This window comes from Nylanderia fulva, unplaced genomic scaffold (assembly GCF_048542155.1).
Source record: "Nylanderia fulva isolate GAGA-0341 unplaced genomic scaffold, ASM4854215v1 Scaffold324, whole genome shotgun sequence".
In the NCBI taxonomy this organism is placed as follows: Eukaryota; Metazoa; Arthropoda; class Insecta; order Hymenoptera; family Formicidae; genus Nylanderia; species Nylanderia fulva.
Window position 1 is genome coordinate 60,083 of NW_028190395.1, and position 17,253 is coordinate 77,335.

General features: G+C 38.1%; 1 protein-coding gene across 1 annotated transcript; it reads right to left on the minus strand.

Annotated features, from left to right (window-relative positions):
- Positions 1 to 1,619: 1,619 nt before the first annotated feature.
- On the minus strand, positions 1,620 to 4,777 carry LOC146722367 (uncharacterized). The gene has a single exon (XM_085484903.1). It carries the CDS (start codon positions 4,549 to 4,551, stop codon positions 2,740 to 2,742), a length of 1,812 nt encoding a protein of 603 aa, XP_085341029.1. The 5' UTR covers positions 4,552 to 4,777; the 3' UTR covers positions 1,620 to 2,739.
- Positions 4,778 to 17,253: the final 12,476 nt, after the last annotated feature.

Genomic DNA, 17,253 nt, shown 5'->3' on the forward strand with positions numbered 1-17,253 from the left:
GTTCGTTATTAACGTATTTGATTCTAACGGTGAAGGCTCCGGAAATTGCGGATGAGAATAATCAATGTAAGGGGGGATATTGTTAATTGGCGAGTAAACGTCTGAAGAAGGGGATCGTACGATTATTCGCGTTGGATAAATTTGGACATTAAGATTTAAGGGTGTTCTTGTTCTACGTTCGCGTAGTCTATGGAGACGTTGCTCGTCACGATCAATTTGATTCTTCCTTCGGAAGGGAGAGACCATCTAATGGTTAAATAAATTTATATGAATAATATGTTTTATAGAACTGAGATAGTTAAATAATCAAAGGTAATCGAGTGTGACTCACGTTTAAGTCGTGATTTACGTGTTAAAGAGTTAGAGACGAGATGAAAGGTTAATCTGTACGAGAATGCCCTTCACCTGTTAATTAATTAAGCGTTGTGTCAATTATAACTGTAATTAAATGATACTGAAAGAAAATTGGTAATAATGTGGAATAGGAAAGGAATCTTAGTACGTGTATTAATATCTATATCAAGAATATTAATACTTGTACTTTCAAGCATCAAAGATTTAAGTCTTAAATATTGAAGTAATAATTCTTAGTAATTATCAAGACCTCTGTCATTCGGTTTGGTAAAGTATTCGCAACTATTGGAAAGTGCAAGGTAATAAAAGCGTAAAAGAGATAGAAAGATAGGTGTTCATCCGGCTAGGCCGGGTTCTCTGGTCCTTGTCTTAATAGGCTAATGCGACGTTCACTTTACTAAACGTGCACCTCAAAGATGACTTGCGAATGTACCTTATGACAGAGTATATTTCTATTGGTTGTAAATAGGGTCGGGTGGTGTACACTTGTCGAATGAATCGAATATCAATATGCAAAATCACTGTCAGTTGGTGTGGTAAAGTATTCGCAACTATTGGAAAATGCAAGGTAATAAAAGCGTAAAAAGAGATAGAGAGATAGGTGTTCATCCGGCTAGGCCGGGTTCTCTGGTCCTTGTCTTAATAGGCTAATGCGACGTTCACTTTACTAAACGTGCACCTCAGAGATGACTTGCGAATGTACCTTCTGACAGGATATAGTTTCTAATGTGTACAAAGGAATTAGCGGCATTCAATTCGCTAATATGTGGTAGGATACAGGGTTACATACATATATAAGTAAGCAGTAATACAATAAAATACATAAGTATATTTATTATAATAAATCAAATAAGTATGCGAAATTGATTAAATAGTATTGAATAGTATTGGATAGAATATTGAATAAATCGACGATTGTAACGCAGACGTGTGCAGATGCAAATCGTAGATTGAAATAATATCGGAAACGCAGAGTAATATATGGCTTATGTCTATGTTCAAAATTCAGAGTTTGAAATGTAATGTAAGATTGAGTTAATATTGGATAATTAAATATAATGATTAAATATAATGAGTGCCCGTCGCGCTTTACTATTTAGGGATATGTGAACTGGCTTAAATACTCACAAGGTTAGACTATGTCTAATGTGCCTTGCTATGGTACACTTCGCTACTGTGTTCTTCCCTCTGAGTCTGAAGATCCGAAGAGCCTCGGTACCTCGGTCCGAAATGGCGGCTATGCCTCACCAAAATGGCGGCTATGTCTCGTTGTTCAGGAACTCCGTAGTAATAGCTGGTTGATTGCTGGATTAGAACTGATTGACTGGAACAACTTTCGGCGGATCACTGCCGTTCCGTGCCGGGTGCAGGGTTTATATACCGTAAAATGTGGCTCGCTCCTCCCATCGGGCGATGCGGCTTAGCCAATGGCAAGAGAGGTATGCCGGGGAAGTACCGGAGACAATCTGTTCCTGGTAGAGATTGCGACGGTTAAGTCCCGGAGAGATGGCTTCTTAGTAGCGATAGCGGCGTTCCTTTGATGACTCATCGCCGAGCGCTCCGACTTTCCTTATCCTATTCTCGGTAGCGATAGCGGTATGCCTTTGTTGGCTATGCGCTCCGACTTATCTTATCTTCTTCTTGGTAGCGATAGCGGTGCTTCTTTGGTGACTCACCGCTACGCGGCTTGCAACGGGCCTTGCAGGTTGCAACGTGTTTCAGCGTTGCATCATGCTTTTCGTCATGCTTCAGGAATGTAACGGTTCTCAACCGTCTTTCTAGAATCTTCTAGAATCTTTTAGATGTTTCTTGAGAGTAAAGCCGAGTTCACATAATAAAGCGGGTTTCATACCTAATTACTACTTTACGAACGATATCTATATATTTTAGGTATTATTCTTTAGAATATGTCGATTCCTTTTGCAATTTAAAATAAAATGCATTACTTCGTAAATTTTGTTATAGATTAAAATAATCTTATTTGCTTTAATTTATATTCATATTTGCATGTAAATGGTAGAAAAGCTTAATTGTAACTTCTATTGTTATTTTATAGTTAGAGTTTGATAATCATGATAGGTTGGTAAAATTTATCAATTTACATTTACATTTCATAGTTATATGTAAATTGATAAGTAACTTGCATCAGGAACGAATTTCTAAGTAGGTATACTATAGGGGTTCTAACTCCGGGGTAATGAGGGGGGGGTGAGGGGCGGGCCGAAATCATGTTTTTTAACTTATGAGCGATTATATGCGAGACTAAATATTTGTTAATACCGGTCTTTCATGTAGTTTAGCGATTGTCATGACTAATATGTTAAAGAATTAATTTTTGAAAAAGATTAAAATTTTGAAATTTGTCTGGACGTTACATCTCCCCTCCTATTTGAGAATAAAACCCGACGTTGACCTAGGGTTTTGTTCGAAGTTATAAAGATGCTGCTGTAAGTCATTATATGTCTGAGGGATAGTTATATTTGTGGATTCCATTTCTCCAGGTCGTTTGGTGTTATAACCTTGAAGTTGTGGCTGACTTATCACTGGCGGTTTTTTTGGCAGTGCAGGGGGTGCGTCTGAGATGGTGGCGAGAGGTGTGGTGACTTCTGGGAATTTGTTCTTTTCTTCCTTTTCGTTCATATTCTTGCGGCTGAGGTGAAGCAAGAGATTAGTTAGAGAGTCCCATAATGCTCCTATTAGATGTAGACTACATCCATATACGGTATGTAGTGCGTATCCATGGATGATGGTGTCAATTGCCAATTTAGCAATACGAACGATCATAAATACTCCAACGACACCGGCCGTGGCTGATCCGAAACTCATGAATCCTTTCCATATTTTTGCTGCGGTGTTGTCTACGATTTTGTTGAGTGATTCTTCGTCTAGTAATTTGTATAACGAGACAGAATCGGCGTTAATTGGATGTCCGATGAGCCCACAGGCGACGGCGTTGAGCAGTGCCGGTTTCTCTGCGGGAAACATAATGTGGTCTCTCAATTTTTCTATGTCTTGTTGCGTATAAATTCCACTAACAGCTAGTGGTCCGGGTGTTAAATAACTCCAGTTAAGAGATGCCATAGGTCGTAGTTGTTGAGGTGATAACTGTCTTACTTGTGCTTTTGGTGTGAATTGTACCCAAGTGTCCTCTATCCGGTATAACGTTGGTAATTCTTGAGAACATTCTCGCTCGTTTCCGATTTTTGTGACGATTCTTGGTTTGGGCGTGAGAAAGTAAGAAGCGTTTCTAACGGTTACGGGTAACTCGTTATAACATTCTTTGGTTGGACGTACGGTAACTTCTACAGGGATGCATTTTATGATCTGGACAGCTTCTCCAGTGGTGACGGCCATGTATCCCGGCGATTTCATTAGACTATACGCGAATTCATCAGGCAAAAGAGTTGCAAAGGATAAGGCGTTGGTTATTACTTGTCTTTCCAATTCACATTTTTGTTGTATGACATTATGATACAAAGATGTCATTTGATGTCGGATGTGTTTTTCAACATACACAAACTTGGAGTTCATGTAAGTGAATATATCGAGGTTATCCACAGGGATCGTACCTTTGTTGGCAAAAGTTTGGCCTTGCTTTGTTTCCAAAATAAATAATTTCGGATGTTCCGTGCGAAGCAGGGTATATCCGCATAATGGCTGCTCTTTTGTTTTTGTTAAGGCGAACGTGATGTCTTGTGTGGTGAGACTGTAGACGATGGGGGAGTCGTCGCCTGTTATCTTGGTCGCTAGTCCCTCGTATAGGACATCGTATTGGTTGAAGTTGCAGGATTTCATTGGTACTGGTTTCCAAAAGGTGTAACCGTCGTCGGAGTCCAAACAGAAGCTGTCGGCCAGTGTACAAATGGTTCCTGACCTTAACTTGATTTTACCGTGTTCGAGTTGTACTGGCACATAAGATGATTTGAGTGAGATTTTTGCGACTGCTTGAACAATTACGTTGTCCCATGTGCCGTAAGGGTCAGAATATTGCGTACCCTTACAAGTTCCATCGGTTTTTAATTCGCCAGCCAGCGTAAGGCTGTGATAAGAAGTTTGGTTGATTTTAAGTCCACTAATTAAGTGAGCAGGTCCCAAGGAAGTAGTACCGTCTTGAAACATTCGCAGGCATTGAGAATATCCGGTTTCCTGGACGTAATCTGCTTTTCCGTTAAAGACGACCGAGATGTGCGAATGCATGCCACAGTGATATATCGTGCGGGATATCTCTAGTTTGCACTGTATAACTTCTGCATAGTTATATTCGGAAAGTTGTAATAGTTGTACATAAGTTTCTGTGGAGTTTGGGGTTTGATGATGGAGATTGCATTCTCCTACATCTAAGAGGGAAACGGCGGTAATGTTGAGATGCTGTCCACCACAATCAAATCCAATCAAGGCGAACGAAGTTTTAACGGAGAGTATTAGAATAATCCCTAACATCATGACAAGCTGTAACGCACAATCGGACTGGTTTACTAAATTAAATATTTTTAAATATATATATATTTTTATATGTGCGTGTGTATGCATTTATAGATATATACATGTGCATGTGCGAAGGTAGTCCTGGCTTCGGACATGATAATGGTGCGTGATGAATCTTCTAATAATTGAATAGTATAATATACATGATTTTACCGTCGTTATTTTATTATTTTATGTATGTTTTAGACTCGCACATGGACATATATATATGTGTGCGTGCAATCATACATACGTGTACGAGTGCATGCTAACGCACGGGTATATATGTTATAAACTAATTTTGCGTCTTATATCTATGTATATCAATTGCGCGGTTGCAGGTTTTTCTGCCCGTGTCTTTTGTAGGATTCGTAAAAATTATTCGAAAGGTTGCTATTGGGTGAAATATAATTAGCTCGTTCACTGGTGAAGCTGGAGTCGTTTTCTCCGAGTTAATGCAAGTATGAGTGTATAATATATTATATTTTTAAGTACGTTAAGGTTTTCGCGAGGCTATTCATAATGGTTGAATACTATATTGATAGATAACTCTCGCGAGGAACGGAGTTATTACCAGTGAGCGAGTTAACGATAATCTGTAATAATATAAGGTGTATCGTATTAGCTAGAATATTGCGTGGATATGAGTCTCATGCAATATCAGGAGTTTTGTATGAAATGTACTTAAGTAAAGCATATCTCATACAAAGATGAAAAATAATGGCTAGAAATAGTAAGAATAAAGTTTTGAATAATGTACAGGGTTCCATGCTGAACAACCTGTTTAGCTAGGGTGGTTTTCTGAAATGAGAATTTTACATATATCGTATTACTAAAATATACCTGTAATTTTAGCGTTGAGATTTTAATAATCTTATAGGCGTCCGAGCTGATAGCGAACCTGCAATTAGGAATACATATATTATTATACATAAATAATCTTGGATATATATATATATTTGTATGACGCGTGGTCATTCGTCCTCCCATCTAGTAAAACAATAATAATTATTAGCGTATTGTTTTATAATGTAGGCTGGTAATGATTAATGGTGGGTACTTTTCCGTCCCAGTATCTAATGGTATCGTTGCGTTTCCACACGTTTACTACGTATTGAATATAGGTAAAGAAACATTCTTCACAATTAGTTATGGGTTCAATTTTGTAACAAGCATAGCGACAGTTGAGACATGGAATAGGAGGTGCGGTTTCGCAAAATAAACGTGATAATTATAAATGTCTTTAGGTACCGATTGAGTTCTTCGCGTGATGCGACAAATTTGACAATAATTATCGTAAACTGTGCTTTTATAGCATCTAGCTCTATGTATATTAGGAAAAAATAGTAATATTTTCTGTATTAAAGGAAATCTCTGTAACAGAGTGTGGAGTTCAACAATATTAGGGTGTTCGTAGTACGTGTTAGAAACTGTTGCGTTGTGATCGCATGGATTGTTGGAAGACATTTTTCTTAAAGTTTAAACAACTAGAGGTGGTTAAAAGGGTAATTCTTGATTTATGCTCATTAAATAATTAGTGCAAATTATACAACTTCGTATTGGTTTGGAAATTGTTAGGAGCTCGGAACATACAGAACACTGTGGTTCAGGATAACCTAATCCAATCACAACGGCGTGAGTATACCGTGTTTGGTAAAAGGAACGTGCGGCTAGATCGAGATTTGAATAACAATTCGTGCAACGTGCAGAATTAGTGACTACGTTACGATATCCGTATACCTTTACGCAGCTTGCGAAGGCGAATATCTGATGTAGTGGGGAGCTTGTAGTTTGTCCTGGATGGACTGGTTGGCGATGCCAACACATCTGAAACCCAAAATTAGAAATACTGTTTTTCAACCTGGTTCTATATGTGCTAATTTTAACTTATCGATATGGACAATCCGCGGTTTATGGTCGATTAGGATTTTGGCGTTGTTGGAAGGTAGGATCTCTATTATTTCGTAGGGTCCTACGTAATGTGCTGAAAATTTTCCCTTCTTCGGTTCCTTTAGTAAGAAAACATAATCTCCTATTTTAAACTGTCGAGAATTTACACGTTGATCATAATAGTATTTGCTTCTTTCTTTGGCTCTAATAAGATTTTGTCGCGCTTCTTCGCGGATATCATATAATTTGTTGAATAAAGTGTTTATGTATTCTTGATAAGTAGGTTCTAGAGGTTCTTCGATAGGTTGATACGCGGATGGCAATCTGGCTAGTCGTCCGAATATTAGTTCGTATGGCGAGAATTTTGTTCTTTCGTGGACGCTTGTATTATAAGAGAACATGGCGAGTTTAATGTATTCGTCCCAATTATCTTCTTTATCGATTTGTGTCTTTAAATATTCTACTAATACGTGATGTGACCGTTCTATAGATCCATTTGATTGAGGATGGTAAGCAGTGGTTTTGAAATGTTGAATATTGAATTTTTTAGTTAGGATGCGTATTAAAGTTGATAGAAAATTGGTACCTTGATCGGTAAGGATAGCTTTGGGAGTTCCATAAATGCAAATAAATTCTTTTGTAAAAGCGTCGGCTATCGTTAATGAAGTGGCTTCTTTTAATGGTACTGCTATAGAGTACTTTGTTAATAAATCTTGCATGGTTAAAATATATTTATTTCCGTTATTCGTGATAGGAAATGGTCCTACTATATCTAGTGAAACTTTGTCGAAAGCTGTACCAGGGGTATCCGTAATAATCATTGGTTGCTTGGTTTTGACGCGCGTTAATTTTTTTAACTGGCACTCGCGACATTTTCTAATAAATTCTTGAATATCTTGTTTCATTGTACTCCAAAAGTAATGAGGTCGAAGTCTATTAAATGTTTTCGTAACTCCTTTATGGCCACCGCATGCTGATGCATGGTTTTCTGAAATTAATTTTACGCGTTCTGTAGGGATAGGGTGATTGACTAAATTTTGACAAATAGTTATATTTATACGGGTGTCGTGGAAAAATTTCTTTATTTGATTAATAATGTAAGACCAAGGAATGTCGTCGAATTTGTGTTTTGCTGATGCTAAAGGAAGTTAATTGTAATTCGTTAACGCAGTCTAAAGAGCGTATACAATTTTTCACAGTTTGCGGTTTTACAGACAGTCGATTGTTTGTTCTTATCGGGATTGATTTTAAATTATTTGATTTGATTTTCTTTACATTAACTCTTTCAAAATTGAGGTTTTCGTATGTGGGTAAAAGATTTGCAATGGAATAAAGTTCGGCTTCCTAGTCGTAAGATGATCCGTCTAGACTTATAAAAATTACATTATTATCTTTTTGGTTTAATAAGTTATCTTTTATTTCGCGTATTTTTACTTTACTCGGAATTACGGGAGAGGGTTGTATAATTGGTATAGTTTCTGAAATTACTGGATCGACGTAATCGTATTCTAAATTTAAATTTGACATATTTGCATAGTCATGATTATCGTTGTTAGGAATTGGACTTTCGTCATCTGAATCGGAATCGTTTTCGGTTATATTAACATAATTAGGATTATCAATATTGTTACTGCGGTAGGGAATTAGAGCATTTGTTTCAATTGATCTGACGGAAGGTCCTGGTCTACTTGAAAATATGGATTCATCGGATGACTCATCATTATCTGAAGCGAATATTGGTAAAACTAAATCTGTGGGTGGATTCCGCGATAAAGCATCGGCATTATTATTTAGTGATCCCTTTTTGTATTTAATTTCGTAATTGTATTCTGCTAGCTTGGTTTTCCACTTCCAGAGTCTGGAGGTTGGATCTTTTATGGAATGTAGCCAAATTAAAGGTTTGTGATCCGTTATTATAGTAAAAAGTCTTCCGTATAAGTAGGGTCTGAAATGGCTAATACAATATATGATGGCTAGGCATTCTTTTTCAATTGTTGAATAATTTTGTTCCGCAGTGTTTAAAATTCGAGAAGTATATGAGACAGGAAGATCTTTTCCTACCGGTCCCTGACTTAAAATTCCGCCTATCGCATATCCCGATGCGTCGGTAGTTAGTATAAAAGGTCTAGTAAAATCGGGGTATTGGAGAATGGGATTTGAACATAACGAGTGTTTCAAAGAGTTAAAAGCTTCTACTTGTTTTATTTGCCAATTGAATATGCTATCCTTTTTCAATAAATCTGTTAATGGTTTCGCGACTTTAGAAAAATTAGGTATAAATCTTCGGTAATATCCGGCTAAACCGAGAAATTGCTTTATGTTTTTCGGATTTTTTGGAGTTGGAAAGTGCATTATTGATTTTATTTTGCCCGGGTCTGGTTTGACTCCGTTCGCGCCTATTATATGGCCTAAATAAGCTACTTCGTGCCTTAGAAATTCGCACTTGTCTGGTTGTAATTGTAAATTCGCGTCTCGTAATCTTTGCATTAATCTTTCACATTTGATTTCATGTTCTCTTAATGATCGTGCGTAAATGACAATGTCGTCCATATAGACGAATAATTCGTTTCCTTGTAATCCCGATAATACATTATCCATAAGTCTTTGGAAAGTAGCGGGTGCGTTTTTTAAACCGAATGGCATGCGCTTGAATTGATAATGCCCGTATGGCGTGGAAAATGCTGTTTTTTGAGCGTCTTTAAGTGACATAGAAATTTGATGAAATCCGGAAGCTAAATCAAATATTGAAAAGTATTTGGCTGATCCTAACTGGTCAAGAATGTCTGTTATGTTAGGAAGAGGATAAGCGTCTCCTATAGTTTTTTCGTTTAATCCTCGATAATCTATAACCATACGCCAACGTTTATTGCCTTGTGAATCTAGTTTTTTCGGTACTATCCAGATTGGTGAGTTATACGGCGATGTAGAATACTCGACTAAATTATTTTTTAATAATTCGCCGACTTGTTTATCGATTTCTTCTTTATGGACAGGAGGAAACCTGTATTGTTTATTGTGTATAGGAATTTCGTTAATAGTTGGAATGTAGTGTTGAGTCGCGTTTGTAGTTCCTAAAGGTTCGTTAGGCAAATGGAATCTATCAGAATGCTTAGTAAGAATTGACCTGACATGATCAACTTCTTCAGGATTTAAATGTTCGAGTCTCAAAAGTTTTTCGACAGCGTGTGGTCGATAAGAATTAGTAGAATTGTCGTTGGTCGGGAAAAGCCCTAGGGTTCTCGCACAATCGACGGAATTAGAAATTTCATCTCCCATTACCGGGGTCTCCCGACTCTCGGTAATATACTCTTCATTGCAAGACATTGAATGCCCTAAGGTTTCAATGTATCTAGTAGATTTGTCTCCCATCTCTTCTTTGTTTTGGAATCGCACTGAATGCCCTAAGGTTCCAGTGTGATTAGTATAATCTCCCATAGAAGGTACCGAATGCCCTAAGGTTTCGGTCCGATTAATGTATTCTCCCATTTCTTCGTCTTCAAAAAGTACGTCGAGCCCTAAGGTCTTGGTACTCTCATTAATAGATTCGCGAGATTCAAAATCAAAAATTTCTACGGACGGAATGTCGATTTTGAAATCCTCCTCGGTGGTATTAAATACCGGTAAGTATGTCCTTCCGTTTGAATGAGTAATGAGTGCGTCTCCGAAGAACACCTTGTCAGCGAGGGTTTGTAAGGGTAAGTATCCAGTATGTATTTCTGGATTAGAAATATGAATGCAACAAGGAGTAACAGTCCTTGCTTTGAGATGTAATTTTCCAACTTCATAGGTGATGAAAGGAATGATAATAGTGTCGTGATGAAGGCATCTATCCTTATAATTTATGATGATGCTTCTTTCTTTCAAGAAAGCGTTTCCTAGGATCCCGTCTTGGGGAATGCAAATGGAGTCTGATATTACATGGAACAGGGTAGGTTTGTCTAACAAGTGGATAGTTATGGAACCTAAAGTTACTATTGTTTCAGAGGAAATGCCTCGAATGGATATAATGTTTTCTTTATCTAGATTGACGTGAGGTAATACAAATTGTTGTTTGATAAGATTTATGCCAGAGCCTGAATCAATCATAAAATTGCATTCATGTGATAAGTGTGGGGATATAAGTTCGATAGAAGGTAAGTCGTTGTGTTTAATTTCGTTATCTACACTGCAGATTCGAGTGGTGTGGTTGGAATTGATTGCTGTGTAAGGATCATGTTTGCAGGTTGTGTGCGTCCTGTCGGGGCTTCGTTCCGGCGGACGTCGGATTGTACCGGAACGCTTTGGGGGTTTCCCGAATTAGCAAAAGAAGTACTAGGTTGAGCCTGATTTTGTTCGAGTGATCTTTTGTAAGCGAGTTTCCGGCATTCGCTCATGAAGTGACCGGAACTTTTGCAGTAACGACAGATTTTAGTGGCTGGATAATTTGGTCCGGGTTGACCAGGTATCAAAGGTTTAATGAAAGGAGCAGTAGTAGAAATATTATTGTTGCGCGAATTATTAATTATTGGAGGGTTATTATCAACATTGTTCACGGTTTGTCTTGCCGTCGGATAGTTTACATCGGCACGAGGTAAAGTGTAAGCGCGATTAAAAGCATTAGTTTTCTTTCGAAGATTTTCGGCTTCTAGGGTCTTGGATAATTGAATAGCTGAGACAATGCTTTGTTCAAAAGTATATGGTCGTTCTAATTTCACGCGGATTAATAAATCGGAAGGTAATCCGTTAATGAAACTGTTAGTAACGCTTTTTCGATGTTATCTCTAACTTCGTCGTCGAGATTTCCACAAACATCGGCTTCTCCATCTATAATTGCTGTTCTTAATTCTTGAACGCGCGCGATGTAATCAAAAATGTTCTCGTTCTGTTTCATAAATATGTTTGCTAACTCTCCTCGATATTGATCGATGGATTTGTTCGGTCCGAAAATAAGTTTTAAACGTCGTGTTAGATCTCGTAGGCTATTAAATTCAACTCCCTCGATCGCGGCGTAAGCATGTTGCGACCAACCACAGCTGGGCGCAGTCCGGAAGAGCTGCCTTGGTTAAAGGACGTGACATCCTAGTAGCGGACGAAAGCAGTATGAATTTTTTTATTTTATTTTTAAGTTTGATAAAAATTAATTTTAAGTCGCCTAATGTAAATTTTATTTTTTATTTTTTGCATATTTACAATTACTCCACGCATTTTGAGTTAATGTTAAATTATAAAGCGCGAGACAAGATAAAATTTTAGTTTTCATTCATGTTAATAGACCAGCTAGGTTCAAGGTTATTTATTTTATTATGTGATAAAACCAATGCGTCAATTGGTTAGCATTATGACGTTCATTTTTATTTTTTGCCAAATAAGCAAATAAAATGTACATAGTATAAATATAATATAAACATAGAACTAAGGATGAGCCAAGTATAGAGCATGCGCGCGCGCGCAACGCGCTGAGTAGTCAGCGGACCCTTGGCGGGGCAAAAGAACGTGATTGGCCAGCGGGTCAGGAGAGGGGTGACGTTGCGGCAAATATAAGCCGGCGCGGCAAGGCCTCGTGGTTCAGAGATTGAGAGGTGGAGAGATTGAGAGTTCTGTTCAATTCTACTCTGTTCCATCGTAAAAAACGCGGACTAGTAAAATATCGCTTTGTACAGTATTTATAGAATCTGTGTGGAACCTGAAAGAAAAAATATATACATTATATTTACCTGGAACATAACGTGTCGATTCATCTTACCCGTTATCATCCATCCCACGGCAAAACAGTCCAGCGAATCCTCAAACGTCTGTGGCAATGAGAAGGAGGAATCCAGCATCCCCCGACGACCTAGAACAAAAAGAGGAAACTAATAAACCCAGCGGGATAACGATCCACTTGAGGAAACCAGCGTGTCAACATTGCCATGTGGAATCAACAACCGTAAGTAACCTTGTTGTTTATAAGGTTAAAACAACTGGCGACCGCACAAATGACGAAAGCGGGCAACCTGGGCCGTTGTAAGTTCGATTCTGATTAAAATAAGGGATTGCACGGTCACAGTAAAATGAGCGTCGTTAGTAAGTCGTGTGTTAGCCTGCACTGTGTCGAAGCTCGGCGAAAATAAATTAACGTAGCATATCGGGCGCGATACAGAAAAGTGCGAATAACAGTGGCGAACGTGACAGCTGTCAGCAATTAATGCCGACAGTACGACTTATGTAGTACGAGCTTGCAAAAACGTCTTAAAAACACGAGTCAAAATCTATAATAAACACAACCGTAAGAAATTTCTTTGCAGGAAGTTTACCACAAAGAAAATAACGTTGATCGTTGTTCTAATAACGACAACAAAAGTTGGAAATTTCTCTATAAATCTGTCAGAAGACCGACAAAAAGAAAGCACTGATCAAGTGACCAGAACACCTGACAGACGCTTATCGTCGTCAGAACAATTACACTTACACACATACACCGTAAAAAACACGAGAAACCAAAACATTACCTGCAAGAAATCCGGTGAAATTCATCGCAATAGCGAAATCACGACACCGATAAAGAAAACGGCGATCGTGAAAAACGTCGGAGATAAATACCGACAAAGAGCGGCACCCATCAGTCAAAGACAAAAAGTAGCCGACACACCTGACGAGCGCTTATCGCCGTTAGAACAATTACACTGACATTCATACAAGTGAATAAACATTCATCGCAATAAAAATATCGCGTAAAATAAACGTGATAGCGACCGAAAAGAAATTCACGTCGGAGATAGATACCGACAAAGAGCGGCACCACTCAGTCAAAGACAAAACGTGACCGTTACACCTGGCGGGCGCTTATCGCCGTCAGAACAATAACACTGACATTTATACACATAAATGAAACATTCATCGCAATTATTACGTCGCGGATAAACATAAATAAAAACGCGATAGCGATTCAAAAAGAAAGTATCGAAAATAAAGATACCGACAAAGGCGGCACTAGTCAAACAAGACACAAAGTGACCGTAACACCTGCCGACGCTTATCGTCGACAGAACAATAATACAGACACTCATACATCTGCATGAATACAGAATAATGAATTAAGAACACGTAAATTCATACGGTAAATTAATTTCGGTATTATAAACCGAACAAAAATAAATTCAGTTTCGTTCAAAACATAACGGCACCATAATTTTCAAAATTCTTGGTAGCTCAAAATAGCTATTCAAATTTGATTTCAAACAAATCAATTAAATAAGCTAATATTAAACGCGATATTGCAAGATTTTGAATATCCGCGAAACATATACTGTTGCATGCAAATGCTCGGGTTAAAAACAAATTTTCTATGCACACTTGCATGAAGAAAACCCTATTTCAGCATCAACATCGTGGCAGTATAATCCAATTATTGCACACTAATAAAAGAAGGTGTTCTTTTAAGAACAACCTGGTGATTGCAATAATTTGGAAAAGTAAGTACGAAACGAATTTAACTAAAATAAAGGTGAAGCACACTAATAAAAGAAGGAATCCATTGGAATTTCTAGTGATTGCCGAACCTAAAATAAAAATAATACACCTGGCGTTCGCTTATCGACGTCAGAACATACACACTTACGCTCACACACCTGAAAAACATAAAAATCAGGAAACAATAATTTACATAAAGGACAAAACGAAAAAGTGGCCAGAGAAAAAGCGCGGACCATAACGAGACGCCATACTCGACGGACAAAGCGCGGACCATAACGAAAGTCCTAACCCAACAAAAAAGCGCGGACCATAACGAGACGCCATACTCGACGAACAAAGCGCGAACCATAACGAAAGCCCTAGGTCACGAAAAAAGCGCGGACCATAACAAGACGCCAAACTCGACGGTACACAGCGCGGACCATTACGAAAGGCCGGTTCATTACAAAACGCTACAATCCAATCGATTTAAAAGCGCGAACAATAAAGAAAGTTTTCATCGTATTAATTTCTATTCTAATATAGCCAAAGTTAGATTATTAAATAGTTAAATAAATCCGTAATAAATAAGTAGTCAAGAAACATGGACAACAAAGACGACAAAACCGGACAAACATTCCGGGGAGTACAACACTCACCAACGTCAACACTTAGATCGGGAAAAGTAAGAGTAAATTCTGAAAAACCCGAAACATCATCTGACAGCCATCAAGCCGAAGATAGGATCCGAAGCCTCGAACAAAAAATGGAAACCTTACTCGAAACACTAAAAAACAATCTGGACTTGAGGAGCCGATGCAGTTCGCAAGAATCAATATTAACCGAACAAGTAAACAATGCCATCGTTTCAAGACCGGTTGAGATGCAGAGAGAGGGCATGAAATTACCAAGAGGTGGATGGATAAAAAGTCCATTTGACGAAATCAAATTTAGCGGAAAACCAGAAGATATAAACCCAATGAGGTTTATAAAAAAATTTAATACAATCGCAATATATGAAGACGTGGAGGAGAAAGACCTTCTATACTTTTTCGGAAGATGTCTTCGCGATCAAGCGGCAGCATGGTTTGAAATTCAAGATTTCGACCACATTGACGATGCTCGCACAAAGTTTAAGGAACATTTCTGGGGAGAACCTCAACAAGCCAAGTTCCGAGAAAAGCTTTATATGGGAAAATTCAAAGATGGAAAAGTATCCAGAATGGCGGACTACGCACTGGATCTGGCTCGAAAAGCCAAATTTCTCGAACCGCCAATGGGCGATATTGAGATTATACGTTGCATCAAAAGGCATTTTGACACAAATGTCGCACGGGAAATCAAATCTACAACCATCAAAAGTATCCCAGAATTTACATCACTATTGGAAGAAATCCAAGAGGATAAAGAAGCATATACGGAAGAAAAATCAAAACAAAAAGTAAGCGACAAGCCAGAGACAGGCACAAAAAAGAAACAACCACAAAGGTTCCAGAAACAAAATACAAATTGGAACACAAAGCAAAACCCAAAATACCAAAAGGAACGACAAAAAGCTTTACCTTGGTATGATCACAAAGGGGGAAACAAGAAACAAAGTTCCAAACCAATTGTGGAATTCCCTGATAGCGAAAGCGAAGAAGACCGGAACAAAACTGTACCGAAATCAAAAGCAGTTGCGAAAGCAAATAAAACCGCAAAAGAGACGAATACAGCCGGTAAAAGAGGAATTTCTGCAATCAAGAAAAAGGAACCAGAATCATCATCAGATGAAGAATCAAGTAAGGTAGAGGACGAAACATCGACAAATCCTGAAAGAAAAATAAAAGAAGAGGAAAAACATGTTGCAATAATGAGAATGCGCAAAATAATGCAAGATCTCGAAGAAGATATTGACCGAGAAGAAAAAACCAAACCGAAAACTGAACCAATGATAAACGTTCAAGTCGGTAAGACAATGATACGCACACTGATTGATACAGGAGCGGAAATTTCGGTCATGTCTCAAGAAACCTTAAATCGAATAGTCAAAGCGGGCAAAAAGCACGACAAGATTCCAATCCGGAAGTGCAAGCTACGCGGAGCTTTTGGCGAACAGGAATTAACTGTAGCATGCAAAATTCAAATCCTCATGAATGTTAATTCAAATAAAATACTACACGAATTTTACGTAGTAGAAAAACTTTCTTACCCGATGGTAATCGGACACGACGTGCTCACGAAATATGAAGCACTAATTAAATACAACAAAGAACAATTCGAAGTTCAATTTAAAAACAATACGACACCAATCAAGAATATATCAGCCATCAAAATGTCCAAACAAGAAGGGGGCATTCAGCTACAAAAAATTCTCGCCAAACATGATGAAATATTTCAGGAGGGAATAGGAAGAGTCAACCATTACAAACATTGAATCGAGATATTGGACGATAAACCCTACAAACGAAAACCGTATCCCGTACCGGAAATACACCGAGAAAAAGTACGCGAGCTGATAAACGAATGGGAAGAGCAGGGAATAATTAAAAAGGCGGCAACACAATACGTCAACCCTCTCGTTACCGTAAAGAAAAAATCAGGCGAATTACGCATATGTCTAGACGCAAGAGAGATCAACAAAAAAATGGCAGGAGATCATACTCAACCACCAACGATCGACGAAATCTTCAGCAGAATTGGAAATAGAAAATATTTCACAACTCTGGACATCACTCAAGCTTTTTGGCAAATACCGCTCGAAAAAGAGAGCAGAAAATATACAGGTTTCACGTTTGACAACCACACATACGTTTTTAAAAGAATGCCATTCGGCCTAAAAACAGCAGGAGCATCGTTTACAAGAGCCATGAACCGAGCCTTACAAGACGACATGCTAAACTTCGTTATAGTATATTTAGATGACATACTCATCGCATCGAACACGTTAGCGGAACATTTGGATCACATCGACACCGTACTTCAAAAATTGAAGATAGTTGGATTCAAGATAAACAAAAGCAAATGCGAATTTCTGAAAAAAGAAATCAAATTCCTAGGACATACTTTTGACGAAGTAACAGCAAACATTAATGATGAGACAAAACTCGCAATCGAAGGGTTCCAAGTTCCGAAAAACAAGAAAAACCTACAATC